Raw genomic sequence first — 25,083 nt, 5'->3', positions numbered from 1 at the left:
TCATCCCTGTGCATCCCTGTGCCTGCTCATGCATCCTTGTGCATCCTCCTGCATTCCAGTGCATCCTCTTGCATCCCTGTGCATCCTCCTGCATTCCAGTGCATCCTCTTGCATCCTTGTGCATCCTCCTGCATTCCAGTGCATCCTCCTGCATCCCTGTGCATCCTCCTGCATTCCAGTGCATCCTCTTGCATCCTTGTGCATCCTCCTGCATCCCTGTGCATCCTCCTGCATTCCAGTGCATCCTCTTGCATCCTTGTGCATCCTCCTGCATTCCAGTGCATCCTCCTGCATCCCTGTGCATCCTCCTGCATTCCAGTGCATCCTCTTGCATTCCAATCATCTTCATGCATCCTTGTGCATCCCTGTGCATCCTCCTGCATTCCAATGCATCCTTGTGCATCCCTGTGCATCCTCCTGCATTCCAGTGCATCCTCTTGCATCCCTGTGCATCCTCCTGCATCCCCGTGCACCCTCCTGCATTCCAATGCGCCTCCACGCTTCCCCACACATCCCTGTGCATGCTCCTGCCTCACTGCACCCTCGGTGCCCCCGTGCAGTGCCCAGCCCCTCTCTCTCTCTCTCTCTCTCTCTCTCTCTCTCTGCAGTGCTCTGCCCGACCTGACGCGGTGCTGCCCCCACGCTCCCACCCCGGCGCCTCCAAAACGGGGCCAAACCCCAGGAAAAAGGGTCACCCACCCGTGGCTGCCCCACCCTGCACTTCCCCCTTTGCACAGCTGGGAATAAAGAATTCCTTACATTAATTAGGCAACTGGTGTCCAGTGTCCGTGTCTCCCCTTGCTCGTGGCGGTGCTTTGCAACTTTTTGATCGGAAAAGATGTTTTTGAGCAAAAAAATCCCGACATAGACTTAGCTCATGAATATTCTGGGATCTCTAAAAAACACAGACTTCTGGCTAATGAGCTGCTGGCTGCAGCTGCCACCATCACAGGGGCAAAATTCAGATTAAATTCCATTCTCGGGGACTTTTCCCATTTTTTCACTTTTCTGTGGTCCGATTTTCTGCTAAAAATTGTGCAAACATCACCCAGAAATCAACCCATTATTAAGGAATGGCTCATGAAGGGACAGGGGTCTTCCATCATTTCCATGTTGGGGAAGATTGCTCTGTTTTGAGCTTTGTCACTCATTTTGGGGAAGAGTGCCTAATTTGGGGGTTGTTGCTCATTTTTGGAGAGCGTTGTCCATTTTGGGGCAAATTCCCCCATTTTGGGGGAAGTTACATATTTTGAGGAGAGTCACTCATTTCCAGAAGGACCAGTTTGGGACATCATCCTTTGGGGGCATGTCACTCCTTTTGGGGGAGAGTTTTTGGAGAATACAACTCCTTTTGGAGTGAGCACCCATTTTGGGGGAGAATCACTCATTTCAGGGAGAGATTAGCCCCTTTTGGGTCATCATTTGATTCTGAGGAGCACCCCTCATTTTTGGAGACCATCACTCATTTTGGGGTTGTATGGAACACTTTGGGGGAGCTTCTGGTGGAGAATCACTTGGTTTTGGAGAACACAGCTCATTTTGGGGTGTGCCTCATTCATTAGTGGGCAAAATCCCATTGGAGCACGTTTGAGGGGGAAAATTTTCATTTCTGGTGGACCATCAGTTTTGGAAGTATAAATCTAATTTTCTCCACATCACTCAATTACCAATTTGGGTCCATCCACCCATTTTTGGGGGTAAATTAGGGGAGTTTTGCCCATTTTGGGGGGTTATTCCTGCATTTTGGGTCTTCTCCACTCAAAGGAAGAAGCTGCCAAGAAAATACAGGTGCGACCCCTCATCTTGTAGCACTTTATAATAAATGGCCAGGAATTAATACTAAATTACAATGAATCCTTTATGAAATTACAGATTACATTCACGCCAGATCAGTATCCAAAAACAGGCATTTCTGCCCATTGCATCACTTGTGTTTTTAATCCCAGCTCTTGTTCAGGTTCTTTAGTCAACTCTTCAAGAGCCAGGAGAAAAAAAGGACAATATGGGCAAAAAGCCTCCAAGAGAATGATCCTCCTCCTAGAATCTCACATTTAGAGCAGGAACCTGCAGAAGACAATTCCTTTATTTTTGCCCTGGTTTGCTTTTGCATTTCCTCCCATGCCACATTTTAAGGCGAATACACCCTTTTGCTAGCATTCAAAATAAAAAAAAAAACCCAAAATAGAGGGTTTTTGGCAGTTGCCCTGCCCCACGGGGCTAAAGCTCCACCATTTTGCCATGTGGAGGGACAATACCAGGGAGAAATCAGCTTTTAAGAAACAATACTTAGTTTCCTTCCACCCAGGCGAGTCTTGCGCATCACCATTCAATTTTGGGTGAAATCTTGCATTTTTTATACCAATTTTTTCCCCATTTTTAATTAACTCTGTGCCAAAATGCCTTGGAAAAGTTTTACTTCCGGCAGCCTTTGCCCCAACTCTGCGTCCAATCTCGGCCCTTAAGGACGAGAATGAGGTGAGTTGGATTTTTTCCAGATTCAGCAGAGGTTTTAGCACATAAATTAAAGGATTTGGAGGAATTTCCTCCCTTTTCCAGAGAGTTGTGTCCAGAGTCACCAAGCAGCCTCAGCATCGGGGCCAAAGTTGGGAGGTTTGGGCAATCCCATGAGTCGAGCACCAAACCCTCCTTGGATATAGCAGAATTTGCACTCGCTGATTATTTTTCTTCCCCCTCCATGCCAGTATTTATGCCTGTGAATGACCTTTCTGGGGGCAAAATCCAAAAAGCATCAAGTCCTGGGGTTGGTTTGGCTTTTCTTTGCACCAGTAAATCCAAGGGATGGACACAGTGGCCCACCCACCACTGCCCAACAGCATCCGAGCGTCACGTGGGGAAAACAACTTTACCTAAAAATGCTTTTGCTTACCAAAAGAAAAAAAAAAAAAAAAAGAAGGGAAAATGAAAATTAAAACCTGAAATAAAAGATTAATCTGGCCACAATATGTGCCTTGTAAACGTGTGTCCTTTGCTTCCGTGCGCTGCCGTGGGGGTCCCCGCGCTCCTGGGGGCAGCCAGGGCCTCTGCCAGCGCTGCCAGTTGCTTTTTTCTCACTAATTTCTTCTTCTTGCCTTTATTTTTTTTGCATTTCAGGGGGAATTTTGTATCTGGTGCTCAGTCAATGATTTGGGAGGTTGCAGGAGGAACTATTCCAGTGAGTCACTGTGGTCCAAACCAAGGTCAGCACCAGGTGCTGCTGGGAGGCCACCAGGCTCTTCCTCCAGCTCTTCCTCCTCTTCCTCTTCCTCCTCCATCTCGTCCTCGTCCTCCTCATCCTCCTCCTCTTCCTCAGTGCCATCCAGGGAGTCGTCATGGGCTGCCAGCATCGCCTGCTGCATGGCCATGGTGGCAGTGGCTGATGAGAGGGGCTGGAGGTTGTCCATGCTGAGTGAGCCTGGAATTAAAAGTACAGAAATAAGGACTCCCCAGCTAATACAGAAAGGACAAAAGAAGTGCATAAACCAAGAATAACTCAAGTGAAAAGCTTGGAGAGCTTCACCTATAGGGTGTCCCACCTACCCCAGTCACGCCCCAAGGTCCAATCCTTAATTTTTTTAGCTAATTCATCGTTAAATAACAAGAAACCTTAGTTCTGAGCAAGCAGATGCCCAGATTGTTTGGGCAGATCTTCTCTTCATCTTCTCTCAAGTCCTACCTTTCCTTCTCTTCATCTCATCTGATGTATGTGCATTTCTGCTCACTTCATCTTCTCTCTTCATTGTCCTCATCTGTTCTTTGTTCATCATCTCTCTTCATCGTCATCACCTTCTCTATTCTTCTCTTCATTTTCATCATCTATTTTCATCTTCTGTCTTCCCATTTTGTCTCAATCTGTCTTCTCATGTCCATCTTTCCATGCCTCCCCTCCCTCCCTTCCCCAGCTCCTCAGGAGATGACCCAAGCCATGCCCCATCGTGGGTGACCATCATCCTGGTGGCCAACTGGAAGGACCTTCTTGCGTGGGCCACCTCTTGTGTTTCCCCACAGCTCAATAAAGCGCTCTAGAAATTACCAATTAAGGCCATAATTAATGCATGGCCACTCCTTCCTGGAAGGGCGGGGGCCACTGGGGCTTGTCCTTACCGTCAGGATTTGTCCCTGCATTGCCACCCTGCTGCTGCAGGACGCCGGCGGCGATGGAGTTGGGCCAGAACCGCTGCGTGGGCCGGTGCTGGGATTTGATTTTCTTGGCTTTGGGGGCTGGGTCCGGGTTGCTGGCATCCAGCATGGGCTGCAGGATGCGCCGCCGGGCGTTTATGAACCTTTCCGTGGGAAAGAGAGAGCACTGGAATGAGTAAGAGTTGTTACACCAACACCGAGTTTAAACAACATTATAGCAAATCAGTGGGTTGCAATATAATAAAAATACTTTAAGAAAGCAGCTTCTTGGTTCAAAAAGCTGTTTTTTTGGTTTTTTTTTATTTGCCTGTGGCACATTATAGCTCTGCATTAGTTTTTCCCACTGAGTTGGGAGAATGCTGCACATTGGATTTGCCAGGAGAGGGCACTGAGACCTTGCAAACCAGTGCTGAGACTAAATAAAACTGAGCTCATCTCCCAGAAATCCCAGAGTCACAAAATCACAGACTAGGCTGAGTTGGAAGGACTCACCAGGATCATTGAGTCCAGCTCCTGGCCCTGTGCAGGTCACCCCAAGAATCAGCCTTAACTACCCAAGCTACCCCCACAAAAGCATTATACAGCAGCAAAACAGGGTGAAAAGGGTGCTAAAGCCAGCAAATGACTGAGTGGGCCACCAGCATCTGCTCACCAGTTGTTGACTTGCAAGAGGGTCAGGTTGGTTTGGGCGGCGATTTGCCTCTTCTCATCCTCTGTGGGGTAGGGGTGCTGGGAAAAAAGAGAGATGGGGTAGCAAGATTGCATCCCTGCACACAAGATGTCATCCCTGAGTGAAAAATAATGAAAACCTGCCTTTTTCTTTTTTTCCCCCCACCCTAAATTTGGTGGCTTCTTGCATTTGCTGAATGCAAGATTGAAGGGTGGCATTCAAGAGCATCAAGATTGTGCATTTAGGGCTTTCCATCAAATGCTTTCCTTGAAGGAAGATGTTCTTGGGGCTTTTTTTAACTCTAGCAATTTTCCAGTGATGGTTGTTGGTAAACATGAGATTTGTGCTTCAAAAGCAGCTTTTTGCTGCTTTATTGTCAGAGGCACCAATGAAACACCCTGAAACATCTGCACTGGGAACCACCAGCACCGAAAGCTTCAGCAACCTCCTTCCAACTGTGCAAAAATGCTCTTTTCCAGCCCCAGAAATGAAATTATTATCAAAGCAGCCCCACATGCCATGTTTGGAGCCCCAAACCAGTGACAATTACCATGACTTGTTTTTCAGCTCTTAGCCCCCAAAACTGTGATTTCCTTGACTATACCACCCACAGTTAATGCACACTGAAGATTCACTTCCCACTGGGGTCTCAGTGGTTAAAAATGGCATTTTTTTGGGCAGAAATATCCCGATTTTGGTGTGTTATTTTCAGCATTCTTTCCTCCTGCTGGTGCTCCAAAACTTCCAGAACAATGATGAGCATTTTTGGTTAAAAACTGCATCATCTTTGACACCAGATGGAGAAATCTCATGGGGAAACCCAAATTTCTTCTGACCACAAGGACTGGGCTGTGAGCAGAGGTCCAACCATCCAGCAGAAGAATTTTTTTTTCCTTTTTTCAATTCCATTTTGGAAATCTTAAACTAACTGAGGTTCTCCTGTCACCTGGAAGAAAATTGCTTTGCAGTTTCTGGTCTTTAAAGTCTTTTTTGTGCCCACAAATCTGCAGTTGTGCCCTCCAGAAACACGAGAGATACACAACACAGCAACGTTCTTGTCCTCATTGCAATAAATCCAGAATTTTCCATTAAAAAAAAAAGGCTGGGAAGTCCCCAACCTGCTGCTGCTTCATGTCCTGGCTGATTTTTCCACAAGTTGCTCCTTGGAGCTGTTACCTTCTGCATTACTGATGCCTTGGGGATCTCCCACCACTCTGTCTTCCTGGAGAGCCAGTCTTTGCAACCAGTTTCCAAGTGATTTCTTGGCTGAATTATGCAGGAAAAAATGTGGGATTTTTGGCTTTTTGCCCTTCTCCCAGCCCTGCTGATGAGAGAGAACTCTTCATGCACAAAAATATCCAGTTTGCATCTAAGCTCCCTCCATCTTCCATCTCCAATCCCCCAAAACGGGGTGATTTTGCAATTCTGTGTTTTGACTGATGGCTGATGTGCTACAGCCCTACCTGTGAGCAGCTCTCACATTCCAGCTTGCTAGAAAAGGATATTTTTGGAGCTGTTAACTGCAAAAAAATGTTCAATTATCCATCTTCAAAAAATCACAGGAGTCCCCTTCTAGATTTGTGTGCTTCTTCTTGCCTTAAGGGACTATTTTTTTCCCACCTGCAGTGACAATGGTCATTCCCAAAATACTCCCAAAATACAAACCACTTTGCACCTCCAAACACAAATTCAGACAAACCACCACCTGAATTTGAGAATTTCTTGACTTTTTGTCCTTTTTTTCCCTGTCTTCCAGGGTGTTTTGGTGGCTGTGGTGCTCACCATGAGATGCTGGAAGAGCCATGAGCGCATGATGTTGGTGGCGTGTTTGGGCAGGACACCCCGTTTGTTCTTGGACTTCTTGTCCTCACCATCAAGGAGGGAGGTGAGATCCAGGTTCACCTGTCAGGGGAAAAGGAATGGGGAGGGAACTGGCTGAAAATGGTGACAGGCAACCCAAAAAACAAGCAAAACCAACCCAAAATGGGAGTGGGATGAGTGAAAAAAACCTGGCACGTATAGGAGCATCCAAAACCCATTTCCTGCTCCACCAAATCTGTAAAAATGCAGATTTTCTCCCAGGATCTGTATTTTTTATCTGAATTTTTTTGTCAATGCTTTGCAAGGGGTAATGGCACTGTTGGGGAGTGTAGTGATTACACCATGGCCAATTTCAATGTGTGTTTTAGGAGGAAAACACTTTTACCTGACAAAATAAAGTAAAAAAAACCACAAACCTCATAAAAATATTATTTTTCTCAACTGAAAGTTAAAAAACCCTGCCACTCACCAATCCTTTGCAAACCCATGTTCCTCACCCAGCTGATTTCCACCACAAGGAGGGAGATGCCCATTGAGCCAAAATTTGCTTTTTGCCCCCCAGAAATGAAAAAGAAGCATCTTGCTGCAAGAGGAGTTTTAATGAGGATTCAGGAACCAAACTGAAATCTAAGCACTTGAGTTAAAAAGGGATTTTTTTTTTCCCCAAGTCTTCATCAAAACACTTCTCCTGGATGAATTAAACATCAGGCCAGCAGGTCCCTGTGATTCCCCTGGGCTCCAGCTGAATAAATCATGCCAGTGGCACAGGAAGAGCATCCGAAGGTGCTTGTCCAGGCTCTCTCCCTGCCCCAATATTCCCTGTGCACATGTTTTTCCCACCACAGAGGGTTTTGCTGCAAGATTTAAACCTGCAATGGAGAGATATTATAGAAAGAAAATTTTTAAGCATTGCACAGGCGAAAAAAACCTGCCAGGGAGGTGCCAACCCTTTTCAAAATGCTGCTTATTGATTGTTTTATAAGAGGCTCCTGCAATTAAAATGGGGCATTTCAGGAAAAATGGGGGTGAATCTCTGCTGCCCTGTCCCCAGGAAGCAGTGTTACAGAAATTGATGGGGATTTTTTCCCAAATTCCTGGGGTTGGGAAGAGCTCATGGACAAACTGTGCTAATAAGTCCAGCTCTGCTCCAAATCATTGTCTCACTGCAAGAATGCAGGGATCATTGCATAACTTATTGCAATGTCAGGAATAAAAAAAAATGAAAAAAAAACAGAGCAAAAGGCTGAAAAATATCCCCAAATTCAAAAAGGAAGACCTAAAAATGAGCCTTTCCCACAGGTGCCATGATTGCTGTGCTGCCCAGGCAATGCCAGTGATCCCAGATCTATAATATATCAGCAATAATATCTGTCAATATATATATATCAACAATAATATCAGCAATATCAGCAATAATATTTATCATCTATCTATCTATCTATCTATCTATCTAATATCCTGTATAAAATTATTAATATAGAATATAGAATATGCAATATGTACAATGCACTATATATATATATAGACATACATATATTAAAGCATACAGAATAAAATAGCACATTCTATCCCACATTACAAATAACAGATTTGGTTACATGTTCTGCATTGCTCTAAATAATATTATGTACATTATTATTATGTGTTGTAATATTTTATAACAATAATATAAGCATTGTTATAACTTCTTAGGTCATGGCTATAATTTGTTAGGTACCCCAAAGGCACCTGGCAGATGGGTTTAATCAACTTTTCTTGCTAATTAAATTTAAGATACTCCAAGGATTGAATTTATGGAGAAATGGCGGGGGGTTCTGCCTGCTGCAGTGCAAAGTTTTGGCTAAAACTGGAGCTGGGAAGGCCTTACCTGGGCATTGGGGATCTGCAGGGCACCAGGGGTGATGGCTTGGGCGAGCACCTGGCCCTGCGACGTCACCATGGTCACGGGCTGGTACAAGGCTCCACCTATGGCAGAAAAACACACGTGGGGGTACCAAAACCCCCCAATTTCCACCTGCCCACCACCTCCCCTGCGGTCCTACCTGGCACGGCGGGCGAGCTGCTGCCAGTGCCCATGGCCAGGTTGCCTGGGGGCAGCGTGGCCGCGGGCACCACGATGCCCGGCGGGGGGTTGGAGGCCGGCGGCAGCGCCGCTGGAGAGCTCTGCAGCATCTCCTGCACAAAAGAAAACACCAAACCCGTGAATTTTAGCATGGATGTTTTATTTTTTTGTCCCCCCTACAATATTTTTTTGGGGTTGTTTTTTTTTTTTTTTGGTGGTTCGACAGGGAAAATCGCCGGAAATGTGATTTTTCAGTTTGTTACAAGTGCTAAAAAAGAAAGGGTTTACGCTCTGCAAAGCCCCCATTTATCATCTTCCCCAAACTTGGGTTTTTTTTTGTGCAGTCACTCGTTTCCATAAAAAAAAATATGAAAGGGGAAAAAAAAGATCATGAGGGACCAAAAGGAATTTCTTTTATTCTTTTCTTTCTAAGCATTTCTCTTTTTTTTGGTGCTTTGACTGGGACTGGATTATGCAACCTTTGGTAAAATTCAGGGTGGGCACAACGGTTTCCCTTAGAGTAAAAAAATGAATTTAATAATAATATAACCCCATTGTTAACATTCCTTGCAGCTTTAAGCTAATTTCTTGCAAAAATGGGCAATTTTTTAAGCCAAAAGCTGTAATTTTACTTTAAGGCCCATCTCTGGAGCAACCACCAAAAGACCCCAAATGGGATGATTATTTGATTATCAATTTCAATATTTAAATGACCATTTGAGTATTTAATATGACATTTTGGGAAGGGAGGAGTGCCAAAACTGAGGCTACAGGGGAATATGGGGCAATGTATCCCAAGCTTCCACATGGACAGGATTTTGCAAATAATATTGGTAATATTGATAAAATGATCATTTAAAAATAAACCAAAGATAACTACATCTCTCTAATTCAACCAACTGGAATGGAAATAAAACTGCACTTATTTTTTTTGTCCCTTTTCTACTGACGTTCCCATTCTGCATCAGTTCCCTGGTGTCCAGCTGGCTCTCAAAGTGTTCAACATAATGTCAACAAAGGGGATTTTTTTTCACCTTTTAATTATTTTTTCCTACATTTTGATGCATTTCTTCATGAATCCTATTATTTGGGTTAAGAGAAGACAACTTCTCTGGATTAGTAATGTGCAATGACACCGGAAAAGCCAACCAAGAAAATGTGATGAGGGTGGGAAAAGCTGCAGGTCCCTTTCTCCAGGTGATAGAACTCCAGAGATGGACTCTGAATGCATCAAATCCACCCATGTCACATCAAGACCTGGCTGTGCTGTCCCATGTGGAGTTGGGGTGCTCTGTGTCCCCTTCAATGCATTTCCCATTGCTTGGGGGGGAAACCTGAGGTCTGTTCCTTTTTTCCCCCTTCTCTCCATCACATTCATGTAACTTTTCCCCCATCAATCACCACTGCTTTGCCTGTGCCATCATTCTCAATAAATGTCATGCTTTTGCTATTAAAACCTCCTTATGGCACCTTCCCCTCCTGTGATGCCAATTCCAAAATGTTGGACCCAATGCCTCTGCCACAAGTTACTTTTCTTATTTTTCTTATCTGGAAATTTTGCTGCAATTGCTGTGAATTTTTCATTCACTTCCCAGACATTCCTTTCCATAGCTGAATTAAATTAAAAAATGCAAATATGATGGTAAAATACTTCTACTTTTTTTTAGTATTCCTTCCCCACCTCCAGTCTTCTGGGGGATGTAGTTTTCAGTTCAAGAAATGAATATCTCTCAGGATATAGAGAGCAAAAATCAATCTCTTTTGCACACTCTTGGATTTGGCCCTGGCAAAGGATCCAGCTGATAAACACAGTGGAAATATTTATAAAAAACCAAATGTGGTCCAGGAGAACATCAAATAGCAGCTGGATATGGCCAGGTGCAACCAGAAGTTTGGAGCAGTTTGAAGACCTCTAGCTTTTCTTCCCTGCCTTATTTTATCATGATTCTTCCTGAAGAAGGGCATCCAGAACACCATTTTTGGAAGTGCATTGGGAAGAAGCAATTTGGAATATCAGAAAACAGGAACAAGAAACTGCCGTTTCCAGATACCGTAGTCAAAGCCATTTTCAACAGCATGTTGTGATGAAAAAAATGGCCTTTGTTTTTGTGGTGTAGAGGAAAACTCTCCCAAAACACCATCTCACTGGTGTCCAAAAAGGCAGAATATTGGTAATTGTTAGAAAGAGCTATTAAAGGAATTAATGGTCTTTCTGCAACAGAACTGTGAAACCAAAGTGACCCAATGGAAGTGGAGGCTCCACCTTCAAATAAATATAGAGAGATATCTCCAAGAAGATTAAAAAAAATATATTTTGCATACCAATTGCCTGAGATTGCAAATGTCAGCCAAATTCTGTTAGGCTTGGCAGTTTTGCTGCAGTGGAAAATATTTAATATATCTTATATTTTGAGACTCTAGGAAGTTCATGGAATCACAGAATGGTTTGGGTTGAAAGGGACCTTCAAGCTCATCTTGCTCCACCCCCTGCCATGGATAGGAACAGCTTCCACTGTCCCAGTTTGCTCCAAGCCCTGTCCAGCCTGGTCTTGGACACTTCCAGAGATCCAGGGGTAGCCACAGCTGCTCTGGGCACCCTGTGCCGGCGTTGCAATACCCTCAAGTTGAAATGCTTTTGGCAATTTTGAAATCTGAGTGTGGAAAAAAATGCATCACTAGGTGTCTCTGCAGACCCACATCTCGGCACTGATCAACAGCAAAACAAGATTTCTCCCAATTAAATGTCATGAATAAAAAGATCTGGGACATAACACAGAAAAATACCTTTCTTACAACTAGGAAAATGTCCAAGTGCCAAACTGTAAGAAAGTGCTAAAATTCAGTGCTACTTGAGCTGCTGTCCTTGCCCTTGTGCTTTATGACACAGACATTTGTTTTTGGGTGGTACACTGTGTGTCAAAATGTCTGTCTCATCCTAGCTCTGAAAATTACTTGTGCTGGGGGAAATTGGGATTAGTTGGAGAAAAAAGAAAAAAAAGAAAGCCATGGGTTTGCCAAGAAAGAGCTGGCCAAACTCAAAGCCATGTATGAGAATTCATAAGGCTCCTTTGTGCAAGGATGGGCGCATGGAGATGAGAAAAAAGTTGGCTTTTAATAAAGAGAAACCCAGGGCTGATCACAGGGCAAACTTGGATAAATTAAGATCTATATAAAGAAGCACTGCATTGGGTGCCACCAAACCAACTGTCCACCTCCAGCCACCAGCAGCTTGGGCCAGTGGAAGGTGTCCCTGACCACGGCAGGGTGTTGGAACAAGAGGTGCTTTAAGATCCCTTCCAACCCACATGTGATTCCAATCCCATTCTGTGATTCTGTGGAGAAGTAATCTGAGAAGAAGAAATGCTGTCCTGAAAATGCCCATTCAAACACTGCCAATCTGAAACGAGAGCTGAAAAATAACAAAATTTGATTCCATTTAAATGTCCCTGGCAGCACTGTGGTTCCCAATGTGATTGGTTTTGCAACTGTTTTTTTCTTGCAAGTGAAGAACAATGAGGACCCCTTCAATGTCAAAGGAAAGTTGAAGTTAAGCATTGATTTAAATTGGTTTCTTCCCTCTTCCATGAAAAAAGGACTTTCCCTCTCCCTGGTCAGAAAAAGTTAAAAAAATTCTCATTAAAATAAAGGGAGAGGGCTAAAAGGGGCCCAATGAGGACTTGAGGTAGAAAAATGAAGCTAAGTGAAAAGCAACCAACAAAAATAGAAGAGGAATTGATTGCTTGGTGGACTTGCAGGAGAAAGAGACAACAACTCAATCACAAGACAAAGCAAAGCACAAAATGAGGAAGCAATGGAGAAAAGAGGGTGCAAAAATCTCTGTAAGGTAATGAAAGTTCAGGGAAGACTCATCACATGGGAAAGCCTCAGACTTGTCACCCAAACTTGGCCAACACCAGGAATCATCTCTGGACCTGGCGACACGAGAAGATTTCAGCAACAGTCAAAACACCTTGTCTGAGTGTTCTCTCATCTTCCCATCATCTCAGGCATTTTGCATCTCCAAAAATTCCTGCATTTTCCATCTTAGAAAGCAGAAATAGCAGCAGGTGAAGGACCATCCTTTTTGGATACAGCAGGGAAATCCAACAGATTGTCCCGTGATGACATTTTGACAGGTCCAGACATTGTTTTCCCTGTTGTGGTTGATATCCCTGTTATTGTGTGTCCATAATTTTTTAAACATGTCCTGTGGTAAAAAAACTTAGCCAAAACCTGAAATGTTTCACTTTTATGACAAACTTGGTGTATCTCAACACAAAATGACTAATACTCCTTCCAAACCCTAAGAAAACCTATTTGCTGAGAAACCTCCTTCATTGATACTAATTGCACTTCATTATTTTTTTTTTAAATCCTGAATTAATGGCCTATTTGCTTTTGCACCTCCCCTCAGCATGAAACCTACAGGCTGATAATTGGAGAAATCACCCCACTTGCCATTTTTTAAACACCAATCCTATGACTTTTCAGCTCTCTGGAGCATCCTTAGCCTCTAAAACTCAACTGATGGATATAGAGTATTTTGACCCTTTTTTATCCATGCAAACTCAAGTATACTCAGTGAGTTGAAGCACTCAAGCACTTGACATGGTGTAGTTGGAGAATATTTGCCATTGTGCTGTCACCGGTCTGTCATCCTTATCCCATGACCAGATCAGATGGTGGCTCTGTCGTGGTCCATCACTGTGAATATTTCAGCTCCACCTGCTGAAAATCCCTCAGGGGCTGAGCCAGCATTTCCCCTCCAGTTGGGTCTTTCCTGGATTTGTTCCCATTTATTTCACAACTGCCTCCAAATCCTCACTTGAATTCCTCAACTTTCAAGTCTGGCCCAGAAGGGAAATGTCAGCAGCTCTGGGTTTCCAGGAATCAGAAGCGCTTGGTACCTCTCCATGGGCCTGATTATTTTCCAAAGACTTGTGCTAATTTTCTGATATGATCCCCACCTCTTTGTGAGACACTAAATCCTCATTACTTTTCCTGACCGATGCATTCTAATTAGATCAACACGTAAAAAAAAAAAAAAAAAAAAAAAAGGAAGGAGGGGAAAAAAATTCACAATAGCCACAGGACGGCTTTCCATCTCATTAACTCCCTCACTTATTATTTTCATGAAAATTACTGATAAAAAACGTGCATCTCCATTTGCTGGGACCGGGAGCTTTGTCGGCTCATATCTAACATCTCTCTCATCACCCGGGATGTGAGCTGTTGCCATGGCAATGCACAATAATAGAAACTAATAAATTACAAACGAGATGCTCGTTGAGCAATTATTGTTCTCTTTTATGCAAGTGTCTTGCTAATTTTGATCATAAGGAATGCTTCCATAAAGCAGCGAAGGGATAATAAGTCTATTTCTAGAGATTATTAGAATATAGAGTGAGGATGGGGTTTCTTAGATCAATGATTAAGTGGTTTGGTGCTTTCAGGGAACCTAAACAAGAAACTGAACTTTTCTGGGGGGCTTTTCCCTCATCGTGTTGGGAGCTTCAAACTCTGCAGCTCCTGGAGCTGAGCTGCTAAAAAATAGAATTTTTTCCTTTCTGCCACCTTAATGATGCCCCAAAAGCCTTAAGAAGGCTCCACCACCTGCCTCCTCTTTCAGGAGAGCTCCAGGAGCTGCCTAGGTTATTTTGGGTTTGCTGCAGTTTTTTTCTGGTAGGATTGTGCAACCCTAAATTCAATTTTTCTACCCCAGAAACCAAGCACCTGAGAGAGAAAAATGCCCTAGGGGAACACAATCTAGCATCAAGTTTTTTGGGATGCAACCAGCCAAGATTTATTCCCTGCACTGCAGATGCACATGAAAACCCCAACCCCTGGGCGGCTTCTTTTCTGAATATTGAGTTACAGTCCTTTATTTTGCCCCAAAAGCCACCAAGGTGCAACTTCTTTTGGCTACTTCAGTTGATATTTCTGCCGTTCTCAGGCATTTCCTTGTACTCTTCCACTATCCTTGAGGCACCAATTGTCTTCTTCTCCCAGCTAAAATCCAAATTATGCAAAAGAAGCAAAGAGAATGTTGATCCTGCTGGAGGAGAACTGCAAGATCTGCTGAGACACAAAAAGGAGCGGCAAAGCCAGAAAGGGTTACCTGAGACCCAAAAATCCTTTGAGCTGCCTTAAAAAAAAAAAAAGTGAGAAAGAAGCAGTAGAGCAAATCCTGATGTTTCTCTCCTTCCTGCCAATAAATAGCATTTTTTCATTAAAAATGCAACTTTCTTGTTTATATTCCCATACACTTGCACAGCTCCCTTGCCCTCACATTTAATTGCTGCAGCATTAGAGTTTAGGAGTCCTTCACTCTCTCTCTTGCAGAGCCACAAATACTGGGTTTGCAGCTCTGCCAACCCATGAAAAAAAGGACATAAAAAAATTTAAAGTAAAGGGAAAAAAGTCACCACAGCATCATTTATTGCACTCTATGAGCAAGGCAAAGGATTTTTTTTTTTCATTCTCGGGGATGGACTCCAATGACTTTTCAGGAGGCCACAACTCTTGTAGAGCAAGTCTGAAGCCTTGCTGGCAACTCCCCGTTGGCCAAAGTGCAACAATGGTTGTTAGAGAGGAATTTTAAGGCATTACCTGGGGGTGGAGGCTGATGGAGGAGGGGTTGGGGGAGTAGGGCCCCCCCAGGTCGTTCCTGAGTAGGTTGTCGCTGTGCATCTTGGTTTTGAGGCAGGTGATGTAACGGTTGCAAAAGTCCTTGCACAACTCGTTGACCTTCTCCAGCTCCAGGAGGTGGATGCGCAGCACCTGGATCGCCTTCACCATCTACACAAGGGCACAAAGTTAAAATCAATATTCTCCTCCAAAATCTATCGTAGAACTGATCCCCTACAACAGAATGAAATTCATTTCCTTTCTCAACACGCACAAGAAATGAATATTCTTGCCCAAAACCCATCCCAGAGCCCATCCCTCTGCACATCTGCATTCCTTTCCCTTGCCCATCAATCATGACCCTGAGATCCAAGAGGAAAAAATTCACCAAATTCACCATTGCCTTCATGGGAATTGCTCCCCATGCGCCCCAAAAAAAAAGTACAAGCCAAACCCCTCGTTGTTGAAAAGTGTTTGGTTATTCTCTGGAGGCCACTTCTTCTAACAAGATTATGGAGCCGCAACTCAGCCGTGAGCTGTTGCTGGTGCAAAGCTTGGGCCTCATTAAAACGTACCCCATAAACCTTAAAAAATTTACACATAAAACATTCCTCTCACCGAGCTGAAACCTTAAGTTTTACAGCCGCTGTTTGAAATCTTGCATAATATATAAAATTTCAGCTATTCACTCCGGGGCAATAAATCCGGTTTTATGTAACAAAGCGTCTTTGCATTTCAAAGAGTGTTTTTAACTTGCAAATTTTAGTGGTCATCTTTACAAACTGCAAGTTGCCATGGTTGGGAAACATCCTGAAAAATCCAGGGCCAAGCTCCAGTGGTAGCTCCATGAAAGAGAAGGTGAATTTTTGGTTGGTGAACAACAGGGATGATGGGTTGAGGCTGGAAAAATCTTTTATTTAGCGCTTTTTTTTCTTTTTCTCTTTTTTTTCTGTTCTTTTTTTTCGTCCTCTGCAGTTGACACAGGCAAAGCACAAGGTGGAGGTGTCGTGCCCAGGATTCCCGCATCCTCCCAGGGCTCACTGGCCATGAAAGTCAATATTCAAGGGCAAAGGCAAGAAGACCTGACACATATATGTAAAAAAATAAATCTCTCAATTATCTCAGCTCATTTGCTTAGGGTCTCATTTTATGTCCCTGCTCCGCTGCGTCGTATATCTGTCCGGATAAAGAGTTACAGTCCGATGGCGTACGTGCGTGGGGTTGTAAAAAATACAGATGCTGAATTAATTGACTGTGTGGCACTCGGCAGCTGATTGAGTTGATAATGGTGAGATCTGACCTTTTTCTAATTTCTAATTATGTGCATCTTGGCAGCGAGGAATACATGACTCTTATTCTAATGATAGCTAATGCCACTGGCCTTTTCAGCCCTGCTGTGCCATCACCAATTTCTGGCAAACGGGTGGCATTAATAACAAAGAAAAAAGAAAACCCAAAAAATAACAACCACAGAAAAAGGACAACGTAAATAGGGGAAAAGTGTCAGCTCAAGAGCAGGTTGTAATGTTGAGTTTTGAGCACTGCAAGTCTTTTTAACCCAAAATTCCCGTCTCCTACTGCCTCCCACCAATAGGAATGTGCTTCTCCAGCATCATACCAACCATCTCCTCTGTCTTGATGCAGGTTATGCACACTGAGGGGCGTGGCTCCTCCTTTTTGGGTGGAGTTCTGGGCATTGGACAGAAAATACACATCCAGCTATGTACTAGAACTTGGGCAAACCCAGATAAACAGAGATAAAGATACACAGAAAGACATAGCAACAGATACAGAAATGTATGAATGTGAATGTATCAAGTGTTGTAAGGTTATACATTGGATCAGTGGGATCAATCCAACTGCCAATGCCCAAATTTACCTTAGCAACAAGAGTTGCTTCAGAATATGCCTAAAAACCATGATTGGTGTGATGTGGGGTTTTTTTTAGGAACCGCATAAAACTTGAAATTAGCCAGTGTGGATACATTTCCTGCACTGACTATTTGCTGGTGATGTTTCATCTTTATATTACAGAAATAGGTTTTCCTTTCTCAAAATTTTAGTTTTTTTCTTCACCTGGTTCCATTTCTCTCCTCCTGCTAGACCATTACACTCATTTTTATGCAATTTAATGCAATGGGTGTTTGTTGGTGCACCTCAGTATTTGTTCAGTCCAAAAATGGAAATAATCCAAAACATGGGTTGGGTTATTTGGTTTATTTTTGGATTTTTTTGATTGCTTTTCCCAGAGAAATTTCTGTTCTTGACTACAAGTTATTGCAAAATGGGTTTAGCAATATGCAAAAGGGGCTTTGCCTGGACTGCAAATTTTTTGGAGGGCATTCCACAGACTCTTGGTTTAGGGATGCTAAAAAACTCTTCTCCACAAGCTGAAATCAGGCACAAACATGCGGGATTTTACTTCACTTTGAAATCTTCTCTTGTTAAAAAAAAAAATAAATAAAACCAAAAAACAGTAGTTCTTGCACCTAGATGAGTTTTGCTAGTTCTTCCTTTGTGATATGTCATCATTCAAAATCACCTCCTTGACATCTGCAAAACTTAGAAAAAGGAGCCTGTGAATTGCCTGATTTTGCTTCTTTTTTGGGATGGAAATCCCTCTGCTACAAGTCCCAGGGGACACATAACCCCTCAGGGAAGGTGTTTTGCTGTTTGTATCATCAGAGGTGCACAGAATTCCCTCTTCAGACCTTGAAAATCTGCTTGTGGAGCATCAGGACAGTGCCACGAACTTGTCTACCCACGTGTTTGCCATGGAGACCACGTTTGGATGCTTTCTGGACAAATTAACAGGATTTGGGGATATTTCCTGAGAAATCCAAGAGAAATCCAAAGCAGAGTCTTCTGAGGCACCATCCAGCAGCAACGGATGCAGGAGGAAATTTGAGTTGATCTGGAATCCACTAAAACTGGTCCAAGTGTTCCAAACTGTTGATATCCATGACCTTACAGAAAAAGTTATCATTCTGCCCTGCTTCTAGGACATGAGCTGGCCATGACACTTCAAACCAGATGGTGCCAGACGAGCATGCTGACACTACTGCACGTTGCACTGAGGAGCAGTAATTCCTACAGAGACTGCAAGTTTTGGGGCACAAACCAGCCAGCGACCTCAGCTGTTTTTATGAACCCCATTGACCCCATGGAGCTTGTGTGGGACAAGGAGCCAAAAGGGGGCAGGAGGGTTGTTCTTACAGGGGAATCTTCTGGAAAATGTCTCAGAGAAGGTCCTGAGGAAGGTCTCACAAGGTTTGTGGAAAGCATTGCCAAGATGACCAGCCCAGAGACACGGTGGTAGATCTTTGTTCCTCACCCCCTACCTTTTCAACACCCCCCAAAAATCATCTGCCAAGCCCCAGCTGCCTATACCAGGTTGTCCAGCTCGGGGTCATCACTGAAGAAGGGCTTGTGTTCCTGCTCCTGCTGGTGGACAAAGTTCTCGATGTCGACATCGAAGCTGGCCGAGGTGATGCACTCAGAGCCCTGCGTCGCCTGCTCACACTTCTCAAAGAGCAACGTCAGCAGTGGGAACAGCGGGTGCCTGCAGAGGACACAGGAGACCACCCATAACGCCCACTGGTTTAGGACCCATATCCATCATTACCCATCCATCCATCCATCCATCCATCCATACATCCATCCATTCCCCCAGTCTGTAAGAACCTGGTGGTGCGAACCTCTCTCCCAAGTCACACTAGAAATGCTCCCTCTAGCTCTCATTCAGCAACAACAACAAAAAATAAAGGCTTAAAAATTGTAAAATTCACTATCTCCTCCATCAGGCAATGACTTGTTCCAATGTCTTGGTGTTTTCCATCATTGCACCAAAGTCAGCATTTCCTAAATAGGCAAAAAGGCTAAGTTTTGGACATAGCCAAGATGTCCTGGAGCCATCTGCTGTCCAAGTGGCTTTTCCTTTCAGGGATAGCCATTAGCACCTGCTCATCGATGGTAATATTTTACCTCAAAATGTCTCTGTTGGTTGGAGATGATGGATGGGGATTTCTATCTGCCTGGACCAACCTTGTTATGGGCTGCTCCTCCACCAAGAGGTCTCTTTGCACCTCTGACAAGTCCACAAAGAGGGGTCAAATCCCACTTCTTTCTTACCATGAGATGATCTTGAAAACAAAGATTTATAGTTCTTCTTGAAATCCAAATGTCTCCAGTGATGATGCTAAGCTAATGCAATATAAAATGCAAATACACAAACAGCACCAAAGCACGTGGACAATATGGGGGTGAAGACCACGGCCTGGGGCAAGCCTCAATGAACCTCTCCAGCTGTGCAAATTCAAATCAAAAATGTTTTATGGAGTCTTTCCAGTCAGAAATGCAAAGTGCTCCTGCAAGGAATGGTCTCCCACAGCACTCCAGTTTTCCAGGCACAATGGGATTGACTCCATCATTTTATCTCCAAAAGATGGCCCAAAAGATGATTATGAATCACTTCCTGACAGCCCTTTTGAGCTGGAGTCAGGCGAAGGGGTTAAACCCCTTGGCTAAGTCTTCATTTGCAGCCGCTAATACCACAGCATATTATAGTTTAATCTGTCCTGATCCTGGTTTAATGCAAGATTCACCGAGGCTGGAGCAGAGAGTGGCGAGGGGGGGAAATCATTTCATAATTTCAGTAGCCCCGCCGGAGCTTAGCCAGGGGATATGAAAGGCAAATTCCAGGCGGAAGGTTGAATTATTGGGACTTAGGAACCGGTGGCACCGCAGCAGGTGCCTGCTGCCATTTCCAGAGCTGCTCCAACAATTAGGAGCAGAGGTATGGAATTACCCCAAGGATGGGGGTCTGGGGAGGGGGAAAGGGGGTTGCAGCCCCTGAGCAATTTGAGCCCCTTTTTCTTTGAGGGGTTGCATTGGCCAAGGGGGGAATTAAGGCCAGCATCACCCGTGCTCCTCAGTATTGATAACGGGGGCAGTGCTGCTCTGGCCCCCCAGGAAGGTTTTGGGGCTGGCAGGGAGTAGGAGGTGGAAGGAACATGGCTGAGGGGAGAATGGTTTGCTTTTCAGCTGAAAATAAAATGGAATAAAAAAATTTAAAATCTAAGATAAAATAAAGGAAAAAAAAGAAACCCCAAAGTGGAATCCAATCTGATCAATTCCATCAGTAAATAAAATTAAATGAAACAAAACAATAAACACCAAACAAAATAAAATAACATTAAACCAACAAAAAAAAACCCCAAAATTTAAAATATCTATATTTAAAAAAAAAAAAAAAAACCACAAGGGGAAATCAGGGGGCCAAAACCCCCAGGGATGGGTTAAAGGAGGGCACCAAGGGCCCCCTCTGAGAGCAGTCTTGAGGAGTGCTGGAATTTGAAGGTTTGCCATGAGCTTTATGCTGAATTGTTGTGGAATTTAGGTTTTTTTTTTTTTATTTTTACATGGGAAAAAACCCAACCCAAACCAGTTTTCTCCATTTTCATTTCCCTGGCCACACCACGCAAAGGAAAGGATGAGCTACCATGGCAGGTGGAGGTTGTGGCATAAAAATTGAGAGCTGGAGCCCCTTTCTGCCATGAAATTTGCAGTGAGGGGAATAGATGGATATCCAGGATGCACAGGGGAATCAGGAGGATTTTCCCCACTTTGGGTGTTACAGAGGAGGAAAACCACCCCTATGGCACACAGGAGAGTTTTGGGGTAGAAAAATCTGCTTTTGCTGATTACAGTTTTGAAAAAAAAACTGGTTTGTTTAGTTGGGGTTTTTTTTCTGCCAGGGAATCCTCCAAATGAAAGGGCTGAACCAACCCTGACATTTTCCTGCAGGAGAGAGGTCGTTTGCAGCCACTAATAAAAAGGATTCGACACGGGCTAATAAAGAGGAATGAATTCCTCTAATGGCCTAATTTCCCACCTTCAGCCGAGCCAGCAGCACAGCAGGCACGTCACAACAGGAATTTGATTTTTTCTTCACCCCTTTTCCCCTAAAAAAGCCCCAAACAACCCAAACCAAAACCAAAACACCGCAACCAACAATAAAAAAAAACCCCTACAAAAAGCCCCCGACCAAACTTAATGCAAAGAAATCCAGGCATTTCCCACTTGGAAAAACCCAATTTGTGGTGCCTGGGTGTTGAAGCATCATTTCCCTTCAGGAGCATCATCTTTTCTGGTCCAAAATCCATTGGGAAGTCCCAGCCCCGCTGTTGCATAAAGTCAAGAAAACACTTTAGCTGGGAGAAAATTGCAGCTGAGAAGTGACACTGCTGGACCAGGCCCTGCCCAGCTGCTCCCACACCAAGAAGGGTGGGGAAGGATTTTTTTTTTTTCCCCCCCTTTTTCCTATTTTTTAACGGGTGATAAACCTCCTGTTAGGGCATAAAACCCGGCGGGGTGACTTGTCCGTGGGTTTTTATATTTCCCATCACATTTTCCCAGCAATTTCCCTCCAGCTTGATCGACCGATGCTTACAGCCAATGCCTTCTGCCTTGGTGCAATTATTGAAAATTAACAAAAATCCATTGTTTTGGGTGGAGGGAAATGGACCTAGGAGGGCTAAGAAAAATCCTTGTGTGCATTTGATACCTAATGACATACTCACCATCCATTTTAACCACTGGATAGGGGGATATTCAGCAAGAAAAGGGTAATTTTATGTAAATATATAATGTATTACATAAATATATAGAAGGATATATTTGTTTTATATAAAAATATATTTGTGGCGTTGTTTTGGCTAGTACCCAAAAATAAGCATCCAGGTTTGGGCAACAAGTGCACACATGGAACTGGACAACAATTTCCCCCCAGATTTTAGGGTGAAAAACCTCCCATAAAGTGTTTTTTGCATGTTTTTGACCTTCCAGTTAAGGCTGTGAAAACTCCAAGTCTGGGGTTTGTTTTCTTCCCTTTATCCCACAGATGCTGCAGAACTCCTCATGGAAGGGCAAAAAGAAGGTATTTTTGTTCTCAAATGGCTTCTTTTGCTTTGAGGAAATGACTTCCATCACTGGAAGACCTGCAGTGAATAATCCCTGGTGTTTTCCTGGGAAAGACTGAGTTTATTCCATACTTTCATATTTGAATATTTGGTGGAGAAATATTTTAATTCCTTCAAGTCCAAGCTGCATATTTTTGGTTCACGAGCCCCCACAGCCCTGGTCATTGATAGGTTAATCCTAAACCTTAAACTTTAATCCTAATTATATTAGAATATTGTTACTTTTATATCATTGCTGTATGTTCTAATATTGTAAATCATGACATATCGCCGGTATAATTACATATTACTTATATAATTATACTATTTATATAATTAGAACATTACTTATAGTAGTTATACAATAACATTACTGCATATATTAAAATATAATATATTATTATGCCCAAATTGACAAAAAAGGGAATGGAGGAGCCACCCATCCCCTGCCCATCACTGCCCACATCCTGTACAGATGCAGGAACTGCACATTTCAGGTTAATGTGTGGCTTCACTCCTTGTTCAGCCCCAAATTACATGGCTTTGCCCCCAAAAAGGTAAATTTGGGGTTTTTTTTGAACATTTTGAAGGGGCAGAGATGCTGCAGAGCAAAGTCCACAAAGGAGCTCCATCACCGCGCGTTACAATCAATGGTTATTATTGCTAAAAAGAAGCTAATTGCTAATTCCCCCCTTCCTGTGTGTTAATTAATGCATTAGAAGAACAGCAGATTAATAAAGCATAATAATAACGAATGCATCACCAACCGATCCGGCGGCCGATGCATTAATTACTGCATCGCCGAACTGATGCAATAACCCACAATAATGCAATAATTGATGCATTATAACAACGGAACCATTAATTAAAACGCATTAATGAATGCAATTATCTTGCCTCACCTGTAGACAGCCCTCTTGTCGGCCTCCAGCTGCGCCTGGGGGTCGCCGCCCGCGGCCGGCACCGGCGCGTTGGCAGCCGCCGCCGGCGTGGTGAGGTGCACGGGCTGGGCTTTGGTGGGCTGCTGGGCTGTGGCTGTCATCTGGGGAGGGCAGGGAATAAAGGAGAGAGGGGAGAAAGAATGTAAAATAAAATAAAATAGAATAGAATGGAATAAAAACAGGGTTTGTTGTTCTTTCCTGGTGGGTTTCGCGGCGTTCTGCGCGGGATTTGGGGAGTTTGGGATGCAGCGCTCTGGTGGGGCAGGTAAAACATGCACAGGCATTTTATCTTTGCCTGGAAAGAGAAGGTTTAGATTTTTACCACATTTTCCCCCACTTTTTCCACTTTTCACTGGGGGAAAATACAGGAAAAAGCTCCCAGCATCTTTATTGTGTGGGGTAATTTAGGAAGGGATGTTTCACACAAGTCCCAGATTAAATCGGCTGCAACACCGTGGTTTGCCAAGAGCTCTTTCAAAGCAGGTATTACTGTCTAGACAGAGTCATTTTCAATTTTATCCCAAAATTAGGTGAGCCTCTTCCAGCTCGCCAAGCCCAGCAATGAGTCACCTCAGAGCTGTGAGACGACAGCCAAAAATATTCTGGCTTTTTTTGGTGCCCATGCCCAAATCACCCAGCTTCAGCCCCGATGCTGCCATCACAGGAACGTGCTGTGCAATAAATCACCCCGAGAACAAACATTGTGCTTATCCTTGAAATGGCAATGATTTCAGGTAAATATGAATTTTGGAGATGGGAAATGTGCTTGTGCCATTGCTCCTGCGAATCCCTGAGCATCCTTCCAACGTCACCCCAAAAAATGTCACCCTCTGCAACAGGGCAACCCCCATTTAGGAGCAGTTTTCACTTAAAACTATCAAGCCCTTAAAAAAAAATCTGAATTCCTCGATGTCAGACCACATTCAGGTCCAGTGTGGTCTTTGTGTTATCATCACAAGATTCCATTAAAAAAAATTCAGGGAGAATTTGAAATGACTGAGGCTCAAAGGCATCAGCAGCACCCCAAATCCAGAGGTTTCAGCCTAAAATCCCAGTGGAAAACTTTTGCAAAGTGGTTGGTTTGCCTGCCTCTCTGCTGAAATTTGTGAAAAAAAGAGTATTTGCCTATTTTTACCTGTAAATGTTCAGTCCTCCCTCGAGGCACGGAGCAAAAGGAGGCTCTGGTTCTTGCTAAGTGTTATATATATATAATTTATTTATTTGTCTAATACACTTACTTCTTCCTGTCTGTGTTTTGATATAAATAATATATATTATTTGTCTGATACATTTATATATTTATTTCTGTATTTAAACAGAAATTGACTTATATGTATTTTTTTATTTATATGTCTAATATGCCTTTAAATTTATTTGCGATTGTTAATATATAAAAATGTCCATATACATAAATTATCATGTCTTTAATTAGTGTAAATGTATATATAGGTATATTTATACACAAATATGTAAAACTTTATAAACCCAAGCTGGACCAAAATCATGACACCTTTTGCTTTTAAAATGTTTGCCTTTAATATCTCCTGCCTGACCTTTCGCTGTCGCTTTTTTTCCACTTTTTTTTTTTCTTTTCAATCTCCTTTATTGTTCATAACTCCAAAGTTGGGCTCCAGCACCTGCAAATTCACTTGGCTCTATTTAATTTCCAACTCTCCCAACAGGTTCAATTTCTGTCCTCTTCCCCTTCCTGGTGCTAAAGAAATGAGTGAAATTTGGGCTTCACTTCCCCACCTGATCCCAGCAGCTGGGATTTCTCCTTTTTTCCCCCCATTTTCCATTTAAAACCCAAATGGAGCAGATTTTGGGATAATCCAGACACATCACTGAATAGCTCATCCTCTTTCC

General features: G+C 43.4%; 2 protein-coding genes across 7 annotated transcripts in view; one reads left to right on the top strand and one right to left on the bottom strand.

Moving 5' to 3' along the window:
* Positions 1–772, top strand: part of FEZ1 (fasciculation and elongation protein zeta 1) — a 431,041-nt gene extending 430,269 nt beyond the window's left edge. For all 3 annotated transcript variants that reach the window (XM_068172031.1, XM_068172033.1, XM_068172032.1), the window contains one exon: positions 609–772. In XM_068172031.1, coding sequence (XP_068028132.1) covers positions 609–625 — 17 coding nt within the window. In that variant the 3' untranslated portion in view covers positions 626–772. The remainder of the gene's footprint in view (positions 1–608) is intronic.
* Positions 773–1,798: 1,026 nt separating this feature from the next.
* Positions 1,799–25,083, bottom strand: part of PKNOX2 (PBX/knotted 1 homeobox 2) — a 92,309-nt gene continuing 69,024 nt past the window's right edge. For all 4 annotated transcript variants that reach the window (XM_068172026.1, XM_068172027.1, XM_068172028.1 and 1 more), the window contains 9 exons: positions 23,179–23,318; positions 18,708–18,879; positions 15,300–15,488; positions 8,671–8,803; positions 8,496–8,593; positions 6,590–6,709; positions 4,790–4,866; positions 4,102–4,280; positions 1,799–3,412 (listed from right to left, as the gene is read on the bottom strand). In XM_068172026.1, coding sequence (XP_068028127.1) covers positions 3,165–3,412; positions 4,102–4,280; positions 4,790–4,866; positions 6,590–6,709; positions 8,496–8,593; positions 8,671–8,803; positions 15,300–15,488; positions 18,708–18,879; positions 23,179–23,318 — 1,356 coding nt within the window. In that variant the 3' untranslated portion in view covers positions 1,799–3,164. The remainder of the gene's footprint in view (positions 3,413–4,101; positions 4,281–4,789; positions 4,867–6,589; positions 6,710–8,495; positions 8,594–8,670; positions 8,804–15,299; positions 15,489–18,707; positions 18,880–23,178; positions 23,319–25,083) is intronic.

The sequence above is a fragment of the Anomalospiza imberbis genome, chromosome 24, assembly GCF_031753505.1.
Source record: "Anomalospiza imberbis isolate Cuckoo-Finch-1a 21T00152 chromosome 24, ASM3175350v1, whole genome shotgun sequence".
NCBI lineage: Eukaryota > Metazoa > Chordata > Aves > Passeriformes > Viduidae > Anomalospiza > Anomalospiza imberbis.
Note: the sequence above shows the minus strand (reverse complement) of the source record. Positions and strands in the feature narration are given on the sequence as shown.